The sequence below is a fragment of the Hippocampus bargibanti genome, linkage group LG04, assembly GCF_051943395.1.
Source record: "Hippocampus bargibanti isolate YZ-2025 linkage group LG04, ASM5194339v1, whole genome shotgun sequence".
Taxonomy (NCBI): Eukaryota; Metazoa; Chordata; class Actinopteri; order Syngnathiformes; family Syngnathidae; genus Hippocampus; species Hippocampus bargibanti.
In genome coordinates this window covers 11,536,594-11,554,850 of record NC_142737.1, presented here as the reverse complement: position 1 = coordinate 11,554,850, position 18,257 = coordinate 11,536,594, and the positions used below count along the sequence as shown (strand labels likewise).

Below are 18,257 nucleotides of genomic sequence, written 5' to 3'. Positions count from 1 at the left end.
TGAAAAGGAACTAGGTTACCCAAGGGTCGCGGGTGTACCCCAGCCCTAAACCAGCTGCCTTCGGGCAGCATTAAGCCGAGTCATATCGTCTTGCAGGGCCAGACAACCGATCTGCAGTGGTTCCATAACAATGACAACACCGCCATCCTGCGTCCGAATGTGCGATGAGCCGAACGGTGACACAGCAGGAGGCGGACGCAGGGAGGGCAGCAACTCACCGGATCCTTCATGAGGGAAGAGGCCAGGGACAGCCAGCAATCCCCGGCTTCTCCTTCTCTTCACTAATATATTCTTCGTTTCGCTTTTCCGAGTCATCCCCGAGCCCGGGGCCGCTTTCGGCTTCGTAGGATGTCCCGCCATGAAGGTAGGAAAAATCGGCCCCCATATAGCGAGCAAGGTCGCCGTTTGCCAGAAACGTTGACGGTGCGGTGCGGGGAAACAGCACCGGCTAAGGGAAGCTAACCGATAATGTCTTACTAGTAGTCGTTGGGCGGTGTTAGCAGCGTGGACGCGTGATGACAAACCAGTCAACACGAATGTCCATAAACTCAATGGTGAAATAATGACTGGCATGCGCGTTCAAATGCGAACCGGAGTCAGAGACGACACTGTCAAATAGGCGGAAGAAGACCCAGAACATTTTTGCTAAGTGCAGCTAACGCGCTTTAGTTAGCATGGCGGCTAGCCCAAGCTCCGGTGTTGGTTGTGGTTACCACACTAAGCTGAGGTTGGCATTGCCGATAATTGGCAGCTGCAAGTCGGGGCGAGGCTGCTCTCGCATGTCGCTTGATTCATTTCAGATCCAAGCCCCTTCTTGCTATAATAAAGTTGGCCCACCTTGGAGAGCTAATGTGTGACAAATGTTCAGTCCAAGCATGCCCTTGCGGCCAACCTTGTCCCGGCTTCAAAAAGTCCGTCCATAATAATTCCACCATGCCATATCACACGTTAAATCGACCCTTTTGAGATGATTCAAACGTTGAATTAGAAAACAACCTGGCTCATAAGCAGCTCGTTCAGTCCTTGCGAGGCTACTTAATCAGGCTCCAAGCGGCCCTCCACTCACGTGTACACTGTTTAAAATAATCAGAACGTTGACAGTTCAGGAAAACTGAAGTTCAAAACACAGCACTATGCATCGTTATTACAATTGTGAAGTAGGAGTTGAAAATATCAATAAAATCACAATGAGAGTGCTGTCAATTATAGTCATTTATGATGCAGCGATTAGTCTAATTATTTCCAGGGTCACCTGCTTTAGGTGGAAATCACCCAATCATATAAAATACGTGTTTTTTTTTCCCGCTCATGCTTTTAAGGATTAACATATTCACGGCCATTCCCGAATTTATTCAAGAATTGAAAAGTGTGACGTTGAGTGCTATTCCCGAATTTGTTCAGGTGTTGGTTTTTCTTGCGCGGGTACTGATAAAGTGCTGGTCAAAACTCTGGCAATGTTTTTCCCTTCCATGAGAGGCCAGCATTTGCCTTTTGTCCATTTTAGCGCCTTGTTATAACTTTGAGCTGTTGTTAAAGCGCTATATAAATCAGTATGTATGCATTGTATGATATTTTGTACAGGCGTCCCAATTTCAAGCTCAGATAACTCCAGAACCATATAACTTGGGAATTAATAGTTTTTTTCTGATGAAAGAAGACAGCCTAAGGTTTCTTACGCTGCACTGAATGTTTATGCAGTCCTAAAACTCAATATTCTATGGGTCCTGCAATTTGAGTCAAAATGACAAAAACCCCGGCATTGGAGTGGAGATCCTTGGCACATAGTCTGGCAGAGAATGAGTAATTTAATTAATAAATTAAATATTTTAAAATACCAATTTCCCCATTGTGGAACTGTTAAAGGCTTTCTAAATTTGATTCTGATATAAATCAATATGTATATATTGTATTGTATTGTATTGTATTTTGGACAGCCGCCCCCATTTCGAGCTCAGATACCTCCAGATCCATATAACTTAGGAACTAACTCTTTTTTTATGAAAGAAGAGATTCTAAGATTTCTAATGCTGTATTGAATGTTTATGTCATCCTAAAACTCAATATTCTGTGGGTCCTGCAATTTAAGTAACAATGACAAAAACCCTGGCACTGGGAATGGACACATTTTTGCGCATCGTCTGGCAGTGAATGAGTTAAAGTTAGTATTAAATTGACCTGTGCATGCATATATCTTTTGGAGGTGCGGCCTAGTAGGGTGGCATGTGACTTTGTAAAATCTTGCTTGTGAGTTTCTGGATGAGTTCTCTTGGTGTCTATGTTTTCCCAATTTCCCCGACATTCAATAAAAAGCTAAAAGGTGCAGTGGACGTCCTTTTCCCATATGCGATGGCAAGCTAACTTTTGGCTTGTCCAATCAAGGGTCGCCGCAGCGAGTCACCACGTGATTTATTTGGTCCATTAATTAGCCCCGGATGCCGTTCTTGACACACGTCACCTATTTTTATCTGTGCTCGGTATCTGGATACTGCCCGCAAATTTAAAAATAAAAACCGAGGGTGGGAAAAAAAACAACGGACACTGTTTTCCATCTCTGTGTTCTCAGGCGTGAGCTGCGATGCGTGTTTGAAGGGCAACTTCCGGGGGCGACGCTACAAATGTTTAATCTGCTACGACTATGATCTGTGCGCCTCGTGCTACGAGAGCGGCGCCACCACTACCAGACATACTACGGAGCACCCCATGCAGTGTATATTGACACGGGTTGACTTTGGTGAGTGCTGCTTACAACTTAACTGTACTTTGTGGTAAAGTGCACAAAAGTTCTCAAAAGCCAACGGTCCGGTCCGCCTTATCATCCCGTGTACCTTACGTATGAATCAATATTCCGATTTCCTGGTCTTTTAAGTGTTTTCTCAAGCATTTGTTTACAGATGCAGTGGTTGTGAAAACACTCAACACAAACAAACACTCAACACTATCAAGAAACCTGTATTGTATTGTGTTGTATTCCCTTTATCGCCGCTCCATTTGTGGATGCATGACGCAACCGCAGGCACAATTGTACTTTCTATGCATCTTATAATGCGGTGCGCCCTATAAAACAAAACACTTTTAAAATAGTCCATTCATTCAAGGTGTGCTTTATAATCAAAATCACCTTTTTTGTGTGGAAAATATGATATGCAAACATCCCAAAAAATCATAGCACACTTAACCTTCCCTTGTAAATTCATTTTACAAGAAGCTATCTTCATTGATGGAAAAAAACAAACAAGGCCTGTTATTGAAGGCAACTTCAATCTAATGTAATAATAATAATAATAATAATAATAATAAATTTCATTTCTAAGCGCCTTTCAAAACTCTCAATGACACTTTGCAGTCATGTAATATTTTGTGTGGGTGAGCAGCGTGATGTAATATGATATAATTAATATCAGAATCATCTTTCTTGCCAAGTATGTAGAACACACAAGGAATTTGTTTCCGGTCGAACATGCTGCACTAGTATCATGAGCAAAAAAATTGCAAAGAGGCACTATACAATTCCATTTGGGATTATTATATATATATATATATATATATATATATATATATATATATATATATATATATATATATATATATATATATATATATATATATATATATATATATATATATATATATATATATATATATATATATATATATATATATATATATATATATATATATATATACATATGTGTGTATGTGTGTGTGTATGTATGTATGTATGTATGTATGTATGTATATATATATATATATATATAGATATATATAGATATATATAGATATATATATAGATATAAAACAACACAATACAATATATATATGTAGGGCAATGAGTCTGCACTTGAGTGGATCATTAAAAGTTTATGAATGAGAACTGTCAAGTAGTCCCACTTGCATAATTTAAAAAGTCGCCACAAGCACTTGTGGCAAAAGACTACGAGTATTTGTGGTTGACTCGGCTGTGATTTGACAGGAAAAGTTGGCAGGAAAGCCCAAGTCAATGAATATGCGGTGGCTCCTTCTCTGTTGTTAGATAATCAACACACAGATCACACTTTGGTCCTGGCTGATAATGCCTCATCCTTCTTTGCCACCAGACTTGTATTACGGCGGAGAAGCCTTCTCGGTGGAACAGCCCCAAGCCTTCACGTGTCCCTACTGTGGCAGGATGGGCTACACAGAGTTATCCCTGCAGGAACACGTGGCCGCAGAGCACACGGAGACCTCCACAGAAGTGGTATGGCGCTTTCAAGATGTATGACCGTCATCGGATCCTGTATTTTGACATCAACTTGCGACCGCCTGACCTCGGAAATTGATGCAAACTGTAATGATCGCCGTTGAAAGACACTGTTCTTCCCCTTTTGATTGACATAAAGCATAACCCAATGCTTTAATATTATTGCAAATAAAATGCTTAGAATATATTTCAAATCAACTAGTACATGTAAAATATTGTTGGCGCTATAAATGTATAAATGTACTTCCTGAATGACAATACAATACTTCTTAAAGGACAACAGACACCATTTTTTTGTTTCCTAACTGACATCAGAAAAACGTTTTGTAGCATCTAAAATACCCACACAGGCTGATATTTTTAGTCAAATGCAAAACACCAATAAAATGAGTGAAAGTGTCCCAAAACGACTTCAAAATGACCTTGGAGATGCCGAGTTTCAGAAGGTCCCGCCCCCTTGTTCATGACGTCACGCCAGGACGTCTTGCCTTGCTCAAGAATCAAAACAATGGCTTCAGATTTGGAGAAGATGCTTTTTGTTACTCATCCAGTGTTGAATATGATTCGAATAGTTCTGAAGAGGAAAGCATAAATGTTTGCAATTGATTAAAGAATGTCCTTTAAAGGACAACCGACGTCTCCGGACAAGTTGTGTCCATAATTTGTAAAATGGCCTCAAATGACTTCTACTGAGCGTATTTTACAAAGATTCCACCGCATATAGCTATATTTTACGTTTTAAGACTTGTGCTGAATATTCAGGAAGTCTTGTTTTTGAGTTGGTGACGAGTCCGTACGTGACGTCACTGAAGGAACGCCTCCGACAGAAATTTTTTTTTAACATTGTAGCAGTCCTTCCATCACGTCAATGTATTTTGCTGTACTTGTTTGGTCTGAAAACCTCGTGTTGCACCAAAATCCACCAGAAGAGGGCAACCAAGCTCCATGAAAGGAATTTATCAGCCTGTTAAAACAGGCTAATTAATTCCTCACAGGAGCTTGGACGCTATTTTCTGGCTCTTTTTTGGTGATCCATTTCCCCCCAATGTTGCCTCAAAATGGCACGGAATAAATTCTTTAATCGATTGCAAACGTGTGCTTTCCTCTTCAGAACTTTTTGAATCATATTCATAACTGGATGTGTAACAAGAAAGCATATTCTCCGAATCTGAAGCCATTGTTTTGATTCACAAGAAATGCAAGCCGTCTCGGCGTGACGTCACGAACTGGGGGCGGGACTTTCTGAAAATGCCCAATTCGCAGCTCAATTTTTTTGCAGATTTTGGACACTTTAAGTCATTTTTATTGGTGTTTTGCAATTGACTAAAAATATCATACTGCGTGTTTTGGGTATTTTAGATGCTATAAAACATTTTTCTGATGTCAGTTAGGAAACAAAAAAGTGATGTCGGTTGTCCTTTAAGGGTGCGTGTGTTGTCTAAGCAGTGGTCTCAGGCAATAGAAGAGGTTGAAAAACTTCTGTTGATTTGAATTAATGAAAAGCAGCTAGCGGGGGACGGTGTGAGTGAGGGTATTATCGCTGAGAAAGCACGGCCACTTTACTCGGATATCATCAAGAGGCAACTACATCAATGACCATCACAAAGGCAAATAAAACGACTTTATTATACAGTACAGTTTATTTAATTACAATCCAATAGCACATTTATTATTCATAAGATAAGGTATATTTTGTGTAGTTTTAAGGTTTATTTAGTAGAAAAGTATGTTTTATGGGGAACTGCGAACGGATTATTCTCATTTTTAATTGTTTCTTATGAGAAAGAAATGTTTGGCAGACAAAGTTTTCGCCTGACACACTTTCCGGGAACCAATTAAGTTCGTGAGCTGAGGTATCACTGTATTTTCCTCATTCGCTTCAAAGCTAAACGTCTCTCCTGCAACGCTCCAGCCACCTGTCGCTAAATACCAACGCGCTTCTCAACATGCCTCTTATGTAAAAGCAACCTGTTGATGATGAGTCCCGTATCTTGAAATGTCACAGGGATTCGCAATTATTAACGCTAGCAACTCGGTGGAACCTCGTCTGTTTACTTCCTTGTTTTTTTGTTGTCCTGCAGATCTGCCCCATATGCGCAGCGCTGCCGGGCGGAGACCCCAATCATGTGACGGACGACTTTGCTGCCCACCTTACACTTGAACACAGAGCACCCAGAGACCTGATATCCTTTATAATCCCGATACTTTTCCCACAGACTAATGTTACCGCAGACTGACATGGTGCTTTGTTTCGAAAGAAGTTGGGGCGAAAGCAGAGAGCCAAGAGGAAACGGCACGTAAAAAGACAGAGCGTTCAAAGGGTTACACTTAATTCATTCACTGCCATTCCCAAGTTTGAAAATATGACGTAGTGGTTTTTCTAACGGCGGGTGCCGATAAAGCGCTGGTCAGACCTCTGGCAGGGTTTTTCCTGTCCGCGAGGGGGCAGCATTTGCCTTTTGTACATGTTAGTGCTTTGTTACAGTTTCAGCTGTTGTTAAAGGGCTATATAAATCAATACGTATGTATTGCATTGTGTTTTGTACAGACGCCCCCATTTTAAGCTCAGATAACTCCAGACCCATATAACATAGAAATTAACTCTTTTTTTCGAATGAAAGAGTGTCTAAGGTTTCTTACGCTGAATTGAATGTTTATGTAGTCCTAAAACTCAATATTCTGTGGCTCTTGGAGGAATTTGAGTGACAATGACAAAAATCCTGGCACTGGGGTGGACACATTTTCGCACATCTGGCAGAAGACAGCTTATTTCACATCGCCCATCCCCACTAGCTCCAACCTATTTTTATGCCCCCACATGTCTCAAAGCTGCAAAACATGACGCATCCTCCCGTATCCTTTTGAGTGTTCGACTCATCTGCATTTGCTTGCCATGTGGCAGCGATCCACTCTGGGGACTCGATTGTGGCGGTCTGTTTATCGAAACACTTTCAATTAGATGTGGCGGAGTGGTGGGGGGGGCATTTGTGGTGAAGAATCAAAAGAACAAGTCTCGCTATTTTGCAAATTGCTTTTACTCAGCGCCACAGTGTGTGGAGCAGGTTCTGTTTGAATGAATCAGGTGCACAAGCTAAGTAGCTACCGACTTGTATCTTTAACTCATTCACTGCCAGATGATGTGCAAAAATGTGTCCACTCCAGTGCCAGGATTGTTGTAATTGTCACTCAAAATTGCAGGAAGTCTCAGAATATTGAGTTTTAAGACGACGTAAACATTCAATTCAGCGTAAGAAACCTTAGACTCTCTTCTTTCATCAGGAAAAAAAGTTAATTCCCAAGTTATATGGGTCTGGAGTTATCTGAGCTTGAAATGAGGGTGACTGTACAAAATACAATATGTACATATTGATTTATATCAGAATCAAAATCACAAATCCTTTAATAGTCCCACAATGGCGAAATTTGCATTTTAAAATATTTCATTTATTAACTCATTCACTGCCAGATGATGTGCAAAAATGTGTCCACTCCAGTGCCAGGGTTTTTGTCATTTTCACTCACATTGCAGCAAGCCTCAGAATATTCAGTTTTAGGACTACATAAACATTCAATACAGAGAAAGAAACCTTACTCTCTTCTTTCATCAGAAAGAGAGTTAATTCCTAAATGTTATGGGTCTGGAGTTATATGAGGTTGAAATGTGGGCGGCTACAAAATATAATACAATGCATATATCTTGATTTATGTAGCACTTTAACAACAGCTGACACTGTAACAAAGCACTAACATGGACAAAAGGCAAATGCTGCCCCTTTGTGGAGGAGAAAAACATTGCCATAGGTCTGACCAGCGCTTTATCGGCAACCAGCAAGAAAAACCAAAACCCGAACAAATTCGGGAATGGCAGCGAATGAGTTAAAGCTTCAGTTACTGCGCACGATTGAAGTGAAAATTTTCGGGTATGGTCTTCGGTGCACCTAAAACGGAACCGAGTTTTGTTTCACAGAGAAGCACGTAATCCTTTTGAATTTGGCGACAAGTATTATGTTTTATAAGCTACGCTAACGAATGAATCACTGGATGTTTTTTGCTGTTGTTATTTTGCTTTTCCAAAAAAATGGTGACAACATTCCTTAATGGCGCTATTCACGACGAATCGAGCGGCGTGCGCCACGTGAGGCGGATGTTCCACCCTGGGCGCGGATTGGGCGGCCCCCGTGCCCGCAGGTCAAACATGCACTTCACCAGCAACACCACTGGGGGGCTCTCGACCAGTCAGAACTCCTCTCAAAGCTCCAGTTACAGTCGGGAAGCCATGGACCCCATCGCAGGTGCGATTTTAGTCGGGGCGGGTGAGCGGATGGAATTTGTTCCGTGAGCATTTTTTTGGGTTTGCTCCCATCGTGTGGGTTTAAACAAAATATTTCCGGGTCCTCCGACAGAGCTTTTATCGCAGCTGTCTGGTGTGCGGCGCTCGGCGGGCGGCCAGCTTAGTTCGGGCCCATCGGCCTCGCAGTTGCAGCAGCTCCAGATGCAGCTCCAACTCGAGCGGCAACAAGCGCAGGCGGCGCGCCAGCAGCTCGAGACGGCGCGCAACGCCACACGTGGCGGACGCGCCAACGCCATCCTCAACGCCAACTTGTCCGCCGCCGCAAACAACCCCAACCTGAGCGCCAACCACAATAGCAACCCCGGGACGAACGTCGGCCCTTCGGAGAGCCCCACCCAGCACACGGCGCACAGCTCCCACTTTCTACTCAACAGGTCAGCTTTTTTTAACCAATTCAAACCAATCGCATTTAACTTGTTCACTGCCATTCCTAAATTTATTCGGAAATTGAAAAGACGACGTGGAGCGCCATTCCCGAATTTGTTCGGGTTTTGGTTTTTCTTGCTGGAGGTGATGATAAAGCGCTGATCAGACCTCTGGCAAGGTTTTTTTTTCCCCTTCCACAAGTGGGCAGCATTTCCCTTATTTATATGGTAACGCTTTGTTTCAGCTTCAGCTGTTGTTAAAGCACTATTTAAATCAATGTATTGTATTGTATTTTGGACCCGCCCTCATTTCAAGCTCATATATCTCAAGAACCATATAACTTGGGAATTAACTCTTTTTTTTCTGATGAAAGAAGACAGTCCAACTAAGGTTTCTTATGCTGCATTGAATGTTTATGTAGTCCTAAAACTCAATATTCTGTGGGTCTTGGAATTTGAGTGACAATGACAAAAACCCTGGCACTAGAGTGGACTCATTTTCGCACATCATCTGGCAGCGAATGATTAAAAAATAATAATACATTTTATTTCTAAGAGCCTTTCAAAACTCAAGGTCACTTGACAGTCACAGGATAAGATTTTCTGTGGGTGAGCAGCGGCAGCCACACGCGCGAGCTTTCACTCAACCCGGAATAACTCAAAAAGATAGAAAGCTATCTAGCTAATAGAATGCTAGATAGTTAGCTAACTATATAGCTAATATGTTTCCTGACTCAAATAGCTAGCTAGCTATATTGCTAATAGTTAGCTCTCTAGCTATCTAGATAACTAATAGATAGCTAGCCAACTAGATAGCTAATATGTTTCCGGACTCAAATAGCTAGCTAACTATATTTCTAATAGCTAGCTAGCTAATAGATAGCTTGCTAGCTAGATAGCTAATGTTTCCTGACCCGTCCAGTTGCAAATGGCTGAAGAGTTGCTCGCGTGCCCAGATAAAAACCATCGCCAGAGGTCTGAGCAGCGCTTTATCAGCACCCCTGCAAGAAAAACCAAAACCCGAAGAAATTTGGGAATGTAAGCGGATGAGTTAAACGTTGTACACTCATCCAAATGTCTTTTTTTTTTCAACCCATGCTTTCCACAGACTAAGCGAAGCGCGCGTGTCCGAAGCTGAGCGTCAAGCGTGTGAAGCGCAATGGGCAGACAGGAGCTTGTTCGTGACGGAGCTCCTTCTGTCCACACTATTAGCAGAACAACAACACCACCATCACCACCACCACCGCGACGACGTCGAGGACGACATCGCCGAGCGCTGCCGCCGCAATCCCGGCTCGCTGCGCAACTTCGCTGACTTCCAGTCCATGGGCTGCATGGACGTGATGACGCTGGACGTGGCGCTGGAAAACCTCAACCTCAAAGAGAACAGCGCCGCCGCCTCCCCTGCCAAGAAAGAGCCGCCTTCCCCGTCCCTTTGATGGAGCAAATCAAACCCCAAAACAAACAAAAAACTGCAAATTACCCCCTCAAAACCTTCACCCCCCTTCCTATTTTTTGTTTCTTTTCACTCTTCACTGACAACCCTCCTCCTCGCCCCCATTGCCGTGTGCATCTGAAATTTAAGTTAGACGAGTGAATGTGAGAGAGAACTCTGAATCTATTATTAAAAAAATGCAAAAACAAATCTATATCAAAGCTGATAATCACTTAACTTACACGCTGGCCGCGAAAGATGGTCACGGAAAAAAATACTGCTGTTAAAAGCTAATACGCATGATCAAGTTTCACGTACACACTCGTGATCGACAGCCGTCACCCGTGCCCCCCCCCCCCCCCCTTCTATTGTCACCAGGCTTTCGAATGACTCGACACACTACAACACTTTCTATCAAACACAAACATTCACTCGGACCCTTATGTGTGTGTGTGCGCGGTCTCCACGCCTGGAAGTGAAGGGAACCCCGTCCTTTTATACTCAACCCCCCGCCCCCCCCGACCAATCCCACTAACTTCTCTCTTCGTTCCGATGGATGTGCGCCAGGCCTCATGAAGAAGACATGCAATGTATGAACTTGCGAGCTGAGTCGACCTTTCAGTGTGGACCACAATAAACATGTTTTGGATGGAAAATCAACTAACAAAATACTGTACTCACTCTATGTGTGCGCATCACCGTCTGCCTGCAAGTTTCGTTTCCCACGTGATTTATGACTCACAGACAGAATTTTAGCGGTGAATGCAAAGGAAAAAAGTATTGGAAGTTCCTGTGCAATTTGTCATAAAGTGCCATTTAAATGCTTTGTGGGCTTCCTTCTCTGAATAACGTGTTCATTTTAAAGTCAAATTGTTTGAGGAGAAACTTCAGAGGATTGGAGAAGTGGCCGAATAATTCATTATACAGCGATACCTCGCTTTTACGAACCCCTTGGCTTACGAACTTTTCGGTTTACGAACGTTAAATTTATGAAACTTTTACCTTGGCATACACTTTACCTTGGCATACGAACTTTTTCGTACACGGAGCTGCCTCAATATGTGATGTGTCGTTTGCGAACGAGCCCGTTCTTCTCACAACAAAGTGGCAGCCGACTGTTTTTGTCCTCTATTCCCCGCCCCCAGTCTTCGGTTAAAGCCACGTGATTGGTCCAGAATGCAGCAGTGAGGGGAGGTGGTTTAAACATTAAAGAGACAGGCAGACGACAGTGAGAGTTTTAACTTTGATAGTTCAAAGGCAGTGTAGACTGCAAGGTTAAAATATTGCATAATCAGGCTCCACAAACAACCCGCGTAAGCCATCTGTACACTTGCTGCAAAAAGCTATCGACACAGCTAAACAACACGAGGAACGAGATACAATTATCACAGAGAAAGCACAAGAGATCATTCCTCAAGATGGTGAAAGAAGAAGGTTACGTTCCTCATCAAGTGTTTAATGCTGATGAAACCGGACACTCCATTCCATCAAGCCATCAACGACCATCACAAAGGTCAATAAAACGACTTTATTATACAGTATTCATTTCTTTAATTATAATACCATGGCACATTTATTATACATAAAATTAGGTATATTTTGTGTAGTTTTAAGGCTTAGAAAATTAGAAAGTAGAAAATTATGTTTTATGGGGACCTGGGAGTGGATTATTCTCATTTTAATGGTTTCCTATTGGAAAGTATTTTTGGGATACACACTTCGCCTTCCACACTGTCTGGGAAGCAATTAAGTTCGTAAGCCAAGGTATCACTGTATCTTGAAATCGCAACAAATGTATTCTTGTGTAAGTACAAGTTTATCAGAAAATATCATTTTTTGGCTCAACTTTTTGGTGTAAAACTCTAGATACTTTCATATGCTATTGACCAAGTTTTGTCATAATTCTTTTATACTTGAGTTGTTCCGCTCTCTTTACAGTATATTCCCCTAATTCACTTTTTTTTCCCACAAAAATCACTTTTTTCCAATGCTTTCTTGCAAAAACATGTTTTTTTTGCTTGATTTTTTTTGCTTGAAATTCTGGGCAAAACTTGCCTTTTTAATTACACAAAATTGACTAAATTTAATTTTCAAATCTTACATTTGAACGGTCTTCAACCAAGACATCCGGGACCTTCATCGAAGTAACTGAAAAGACACACAAAATACACAAAAATGGTCAACCTAATCATGGGTGTGAATGATTGGTAGGTGACCAATCCTGGGCATATGGAATGTTCAGAACATTTCAGAAGTCACGAAATAAGAATAGGCAACACAATAAAATATGTATTCTTTGTAATTTTAATTCCCATAATTTAGTTTAAATGCAGACATTTTTTCCTCACGATAATCTTAAATAAAGACATTACAGTACGATAGAAGCAAATCAGAGTAAGAGTTTGTTGAAGCAGGCTACAGTTTTTTTTAATTGTTTGTTAAATTCACACGTCAAACGTGATGCAGCGAGGGGACAGGGAGTAGCGTTAAACATTCAAAAGACGACACGGAGCTGGAAAAAAAGCCCGCAGGCAGGCCGGCCGGGGGGCGAGGACCACCACGTTCGACGACGATAACGCACGCAGGTCAATCACGATCAAATCGGCAACTCCAAGCACTGAGACTTTGGGGGAGGGGCTATTTCGACAGAGTGGGCGGAGCTACGCAGTAAAGCGCGACTGACGTTTTCGAGCAAGCAGGGGAAAAAAATGTACATTCCGTCCCCGCTGGTTGCACGACTTTTTTTTGAGGTAAACACGAGTTTGCATTCATCACAATGGGAAAATGTCACCCTCTACTGGCAATTTACGCTAATTTGTGCAATGATATTTGTTTTTGAGCTATTGTTTTGGTTAGACAGTGAACACTCGAATTTTTAATCACGAAAAACTGTCCTGAACAGGCAAGTTTTGTCATGTTTTTGTCATTTCCATAACATTAATCAGAATGCCGTGTTCTGACTGGTTGCATACAACACACTGAAAACGAATAGATCGAGACAAATAGACATTCCAACCAAAGTATTTTTTTTAATTTGAATGACGTCTGTTATTACGAAAAACACGAAGCTCTGTAGATAATCCAGAAATAATTGGATATTTTTTTCTGATTTAGAAATATTTGCGTAAAATAAAACGTCTTTTTTCGTGTATTTTAAAATACAAATTCAAACATCGAAGTATTGGTTTCCACCAAAATGATGAAAAACAGTCAAAAATATCAAATAGGTTGCGAGTCTTGATTTTGGTCTCTCAGTTTTTTTGTCTTTATACTTTTGGAGCATTTTTTGCATTAAAATATTACTTTTTAAATTATATGTGCAGTATTTTAACGTTAAAGAAATTTTGTGAAACATCAAAACAATGAATGCAACCTGTGTTAGCTTCCGGGTGTTCACTGTACTAGAATTTCTCGTCATTGATATGGTTGATGTTTATCAGTCGGAGCCATTACTCATATTTCTTTTACACAAACTGCCACCAGAGGCCGATGTTTAACACCACTTAGAGCTTGTGCTTCCCCTTTGACTTTTGGGGGCTGACACTGCTCGGACTAATACGTACAAAACAAAACAGTGGTGGGAGTTACCAACATAAGGGGAGGGGGGCTCGCATATTATCAGCCCACGTTAGTTGGTGGCTAACAATCCTCCTTTTACAAATGATAACTAATTCCGACCACACATTTCTGACAATTCATTCTGTTCCATTATTGCTGCATTTAGGACCCCCCATGCTTCGACCTCCCTCTACCCGGCACGCGCCCAAACACAAACAGTAAAAGAATGTCTTCACACATCCACGCCGTTGAGTAAAACGTTTACCCAAATTGTGTTTTTTTACACACGCCTCGCCATTGTTTTCCATTATTGCTGTGATTACAGACCCCCCCCCCCCACCCTGTCGCCCTCATCACACACATACACAGACACGAGTAACGGCCAATAAAATGTCCAGTTTACCTTTTTTCACGATGTACGCCAACTTTAACACCCTTTCACTCTGTCTTGGCCCAACTGGCTACGTGGCTAACGCTAGCAAGATGGCCGCGGGCCTGTGCCATTTTTCCCCAAACAGGAGGGAAACAAAATTACAAAGTATATAGTCGTCCGCAATATCCAAACACGGGAGGTTCTATTTGAAACTATCAGCAGCCGACGGGTATCCCCAGTTAAAATATTGTAGAAAAATATAGTTTTGATGAAAGCGCTCGTTAAAATCTTTTAGCTGTCGCGCTCAAGTGGCGTGGGGATGGTTAGCATTGCAGCAGCTACAAAAATAACAGAAATCATTCTTCTCTCTTACTAGACACTTCTGGTTCGTGTGAAAATGCTCATTGGCATCGTGAGGCAAAGTGACATTTTTTCCAGTCTTGATATGAATACTAACAAAGAGTATTAGGGCCAAGCTGACAAAAACAATTCATCAGGAAATGAGAGCCAAAGGTGGGAACCAAGTTACATATGAAGACAATATTGTAATTTTAACTGGTCATATTTTGGAGATAAAGAAGTTGTACGATAGATTAAAGTCATTATTATGAGTATTAATTTGTATATTATTGAGGAAAACTGTTTATTTGAGCTTAATGTTTTAATATTACAAAAATAAAATTGGATATTTGAGTCACAATACTGTAACATTGAACTATTATATTCTTGTGTAAGTTTTTTTCAAATGGTATTTTTTTAAAGTATGATTAAATTTGTATGTTTTTAATCTCAGTCAATATTACGAGAATACTATGTTTTTGAGATTAGTTGTAATATCAGAATCAGAATCATCTTTTTTGCCATGTAGAACACACAAGGAATTTGTTTCCGGTATTGCCCAATACTACAGTTTACTACTACTACTACTACTACTACAGTTTTTCAACGCATCCTATTTTAAAGAACATTTTGAAGAAACTCATATTTTCAACAGTAAAGTCAAAAAATATTCCATAAAAGTGAAGTTGTATACTACATAAATGAAGTCTTACATTTTCAAGATGTGGTCATTTTTACCAGACCTACATCTTTTACACTTTGGTTGACCAAAAATATTTTTTTATGAAAGAGGACTTTCTTTAAAAGCAGTCATATTTTCCAGAACAATTCCAATATTTTTATACTTATTGATATTTCCGGGAGTTACAGATATAGGATTCAATTTTTTTTTTATTTTTTGATAGATTACCAACAATATCCAACTCCATTCTTAGAAAAATCCAACCTTCATCTCAGAGAGCGATTATCTATATTTTTAACTGGCCCTAATACTCGTTGGAAGTTTACAATGTAAACACCACAGTACGAAATGATTGAGCACAAAGGAAACACAGCGTGTCACAAAAGGCAAGTGGCTACCATGTAAGCAAACAATTGTTCATCTTCAAAAATTACAATAAAATTTAAAAAGATACACTACAAGCAACTTGATTATGCTTGGATAAATTAAAAGAAAATAAGATTAAAGTTTTTGTTCGTCTACGGGGTCACATGACCCAGTTACAAAGCTGGTGATGATCAGTACTGGTGAGGTCATTCTACTTGCTAGGAGTCAAACAGCAGGTTTGGAGGAGCTACATACGTGATAAGTAAGCTCTGCATATTGTTATGAATAATAATACTGTACTATAATTTTGATATGACACATTGAGGCATCTCGTTGGAGCACATTTGTCACGTGACACCAAATGGATAGAAAACAAAAACAAGGCAGATATGAGCTTTTTTCTTGGAGCGTTTTGGCTTCCCGCTGCACCTTAAACCTTTTGAAAAGTTATCATGGCGATTAAAATAGTTGCCTTTGGCACGGTGATTCGTGGGAGAATTACCTTTTTATTCCTCTATTCTTCAAATACAGCCGCCTTTAACTTAGCAGCAAAATAATAGGTCCTCTTCTTTTTATGCGATTGGCAACCAGCATATCGGTGCAATACCGCCACCTATCGTGACGCCTTGGTATTACACCAAGGATCAAATTTTCTCATTTTCATAGATGAATTTCCCATAAAAATAATAAAAAAAGAAACATATTCTGTATATGATGAAAAGGTGCAGAGAAGAATCCATTTCCCGACAGTTTAAACAAATACAACAAATCATGAGCCACCTTCTCAACCCACTCGCTCAAATTCTTGAAGGTCAGTATTTACAGTACAGATTTACGGTATAGTACATCCAAAACCCATTCAGAAACACACACACACACACACACACACACACACACACACACACACAAGCATACAAAAAAATAACTCTGTAGTCAATTATGATTTTTTTTTCTTTCTTTGTATGATATCGTGATCGAGAAATAAAGACGCAGAGACAGTCTGATCATCAACATCATCACTTCCTCCACTTGTAGCTGGCTAACATGAGAGGGGTTGGTTAAGTCCATGTACATGAAATCCCGTCATGATCGGCTAATACGTACACTTTTATTATTTTTGTTGCAGTAATAATTGTCTCAACCACGTTTTAAATTTTTGGGGACGTGAATTTGAGCTGTCTGTACAGTACTGTAGATTCAGAACCAACCCTCCTCACGGCCGTTTAATTTTTTCTGCTTCCTTTACCTCCGGCAACCCAGTAAGCAAACACCTCTCTGGACTTCCTCTCAGACTTGCAAGGCCCTCCTTGACGGCAGCGCCTCTCTCTCCCTCACACGTAGGGCAGGATGCCGTAGACGAAGACGGCCATGACGGCGGCGCTGAACAGGCCGGCCACGGGCACCGTGACGAACCACGCCAGAAAGATATTTCTGAAGAGACGCCAGTCCACAGCCTTCCTGGAGCGGATCCAGCCCACGGCCACCACCGAGCCCACCTGCGGGACCACCGGGGGGAGGCAAGCGTCAGAGAAAATGCTGTCAGCTATCACGCTACGGAAAGCGCAAACACGTCACAACAGAAAGCTGCAGGCTGCTTTTCTCTTTTTTTATTTGGATTTTACTTATTTAATCAACTAATTATACAAACATTGAATATTACCTATACAATGTTAAGTACTAACCATCCATTTTCAACTCTAAAGAGGGTCTGTTAGAGATGTTCGGTCGGACAATGTGAACAAAGGCTCAAACATAGGAAGACTGTCTTTTACTGCCGGCAGGGGACATAGTCATTCATGACCAACACCCAACTTCTGCGGCCCTCTGCCAAGCTATGTATTGAGAGTATATGCAAATTTAAGTGATACATTAGTAAAACATAGTCTTCGTAATTTGAATACCACACCCCTGGATGTCCCATGGTACAAACACCAACATCCAGAAACCACCAGAACATGGACATTTTAATGGTTGTCCTTTCCATGAACTGATAGATTTGTAACCTGGCTAATGAGCTCTTCCTGTGAAGGAGTTCACCAAGTCCTAAATTTCGTTCAAGGCCACATCTCCGGGTATTGTTGGAGCATATCACAGCTGACTTTGGGCTAAACGCCAACTTCACCCTGAAGTTTTTGGCACTCAGTCACAGGACAAATACGGAGACAAACAACCATACACGCCTACATTCACAGCATCACTGAGTGGGAACTGATTCTACGCTTGACACACACAAGTCCGGCGAGTGTACCACAACATCACCAGCGATTGGTATACAATAATGTTACTTTTCATTGAAACATTTACAAATTCAATAAAATTGCTTTTGTTTGTCCTTTCTTGTTGATCTGATCTGGTTGAAACTGTCTTCCATACATCTTGCTCCTTTATTATTATAGTTTCATAAAAAAATGTATTGATTAATGTATGTTAAACATTACATTTTTCAATCGTTTGTTATATAGGACAACCGACGCCTCCGGACAAGTTGTGTCCATAATTTGTAAAATCACTTCAAATGACGTCTACTGAGCGTATTTTACAAAGATTCCAC

At 41.0% G+C, this 18,257-nt stretch overlaps 2 protein-coding genes across 7 annotated transcripts in view; one reads left to right on the top strand and one right to left on the bottom strand.

Annotated features, from left to right (window-relative positions):
• Nucleotides 1-204: 204 nt before the first annotated feature.
• On the top strand, nt 205-16,604 carry LOC148898994 (E3 ubiquitin-protein ligase KCMF1-like). The gene is made up of 7 exons (XM_088994030.1): nt 205-364; nt 2,564-2,731; nt 4,095-4,234; nt 6,319-6,420; nt 8,349-8,529; nt 8,641-8,962; nt 10,062-16,604. Exons 1-7 carry the CDS (start codon nt 349-351, stop codon nt 10,390-10,392), a joined length of 1,260 nt encoding a protein of 419 aa, XP_088850156.1. The 5' UTR covers nt 205-348; the 3' UTR covers nt 10,393-16,604.
• Nucleotides 12,677-18,257, bottom strand: part of slc20a2 (solute carrier family 20 member 2) — a 61,277-nt gene continuing 55,696 nt past the window's right edge. For 3 of the 6 annotated variants that reach the window (XM_088994024.1, XM_088994025.1, XM_088994026.1), the window contains exon 10: nt 12,677-17,202. In XM_088994024.1, coding sequence (XP_088850150.1) covers nt 16,920-17,202 — 283 coding nt within the window. In that variant the 3' untranslated portion in view covers nt 12,677-16,919. The remainder of the gene's footprint in view (nt 17,203-18,257) is intronic. The other 3 variants (XM_088994027.1, XM_088994028.1, XR_016114677.1) reach the window with 2 other exon arrangements.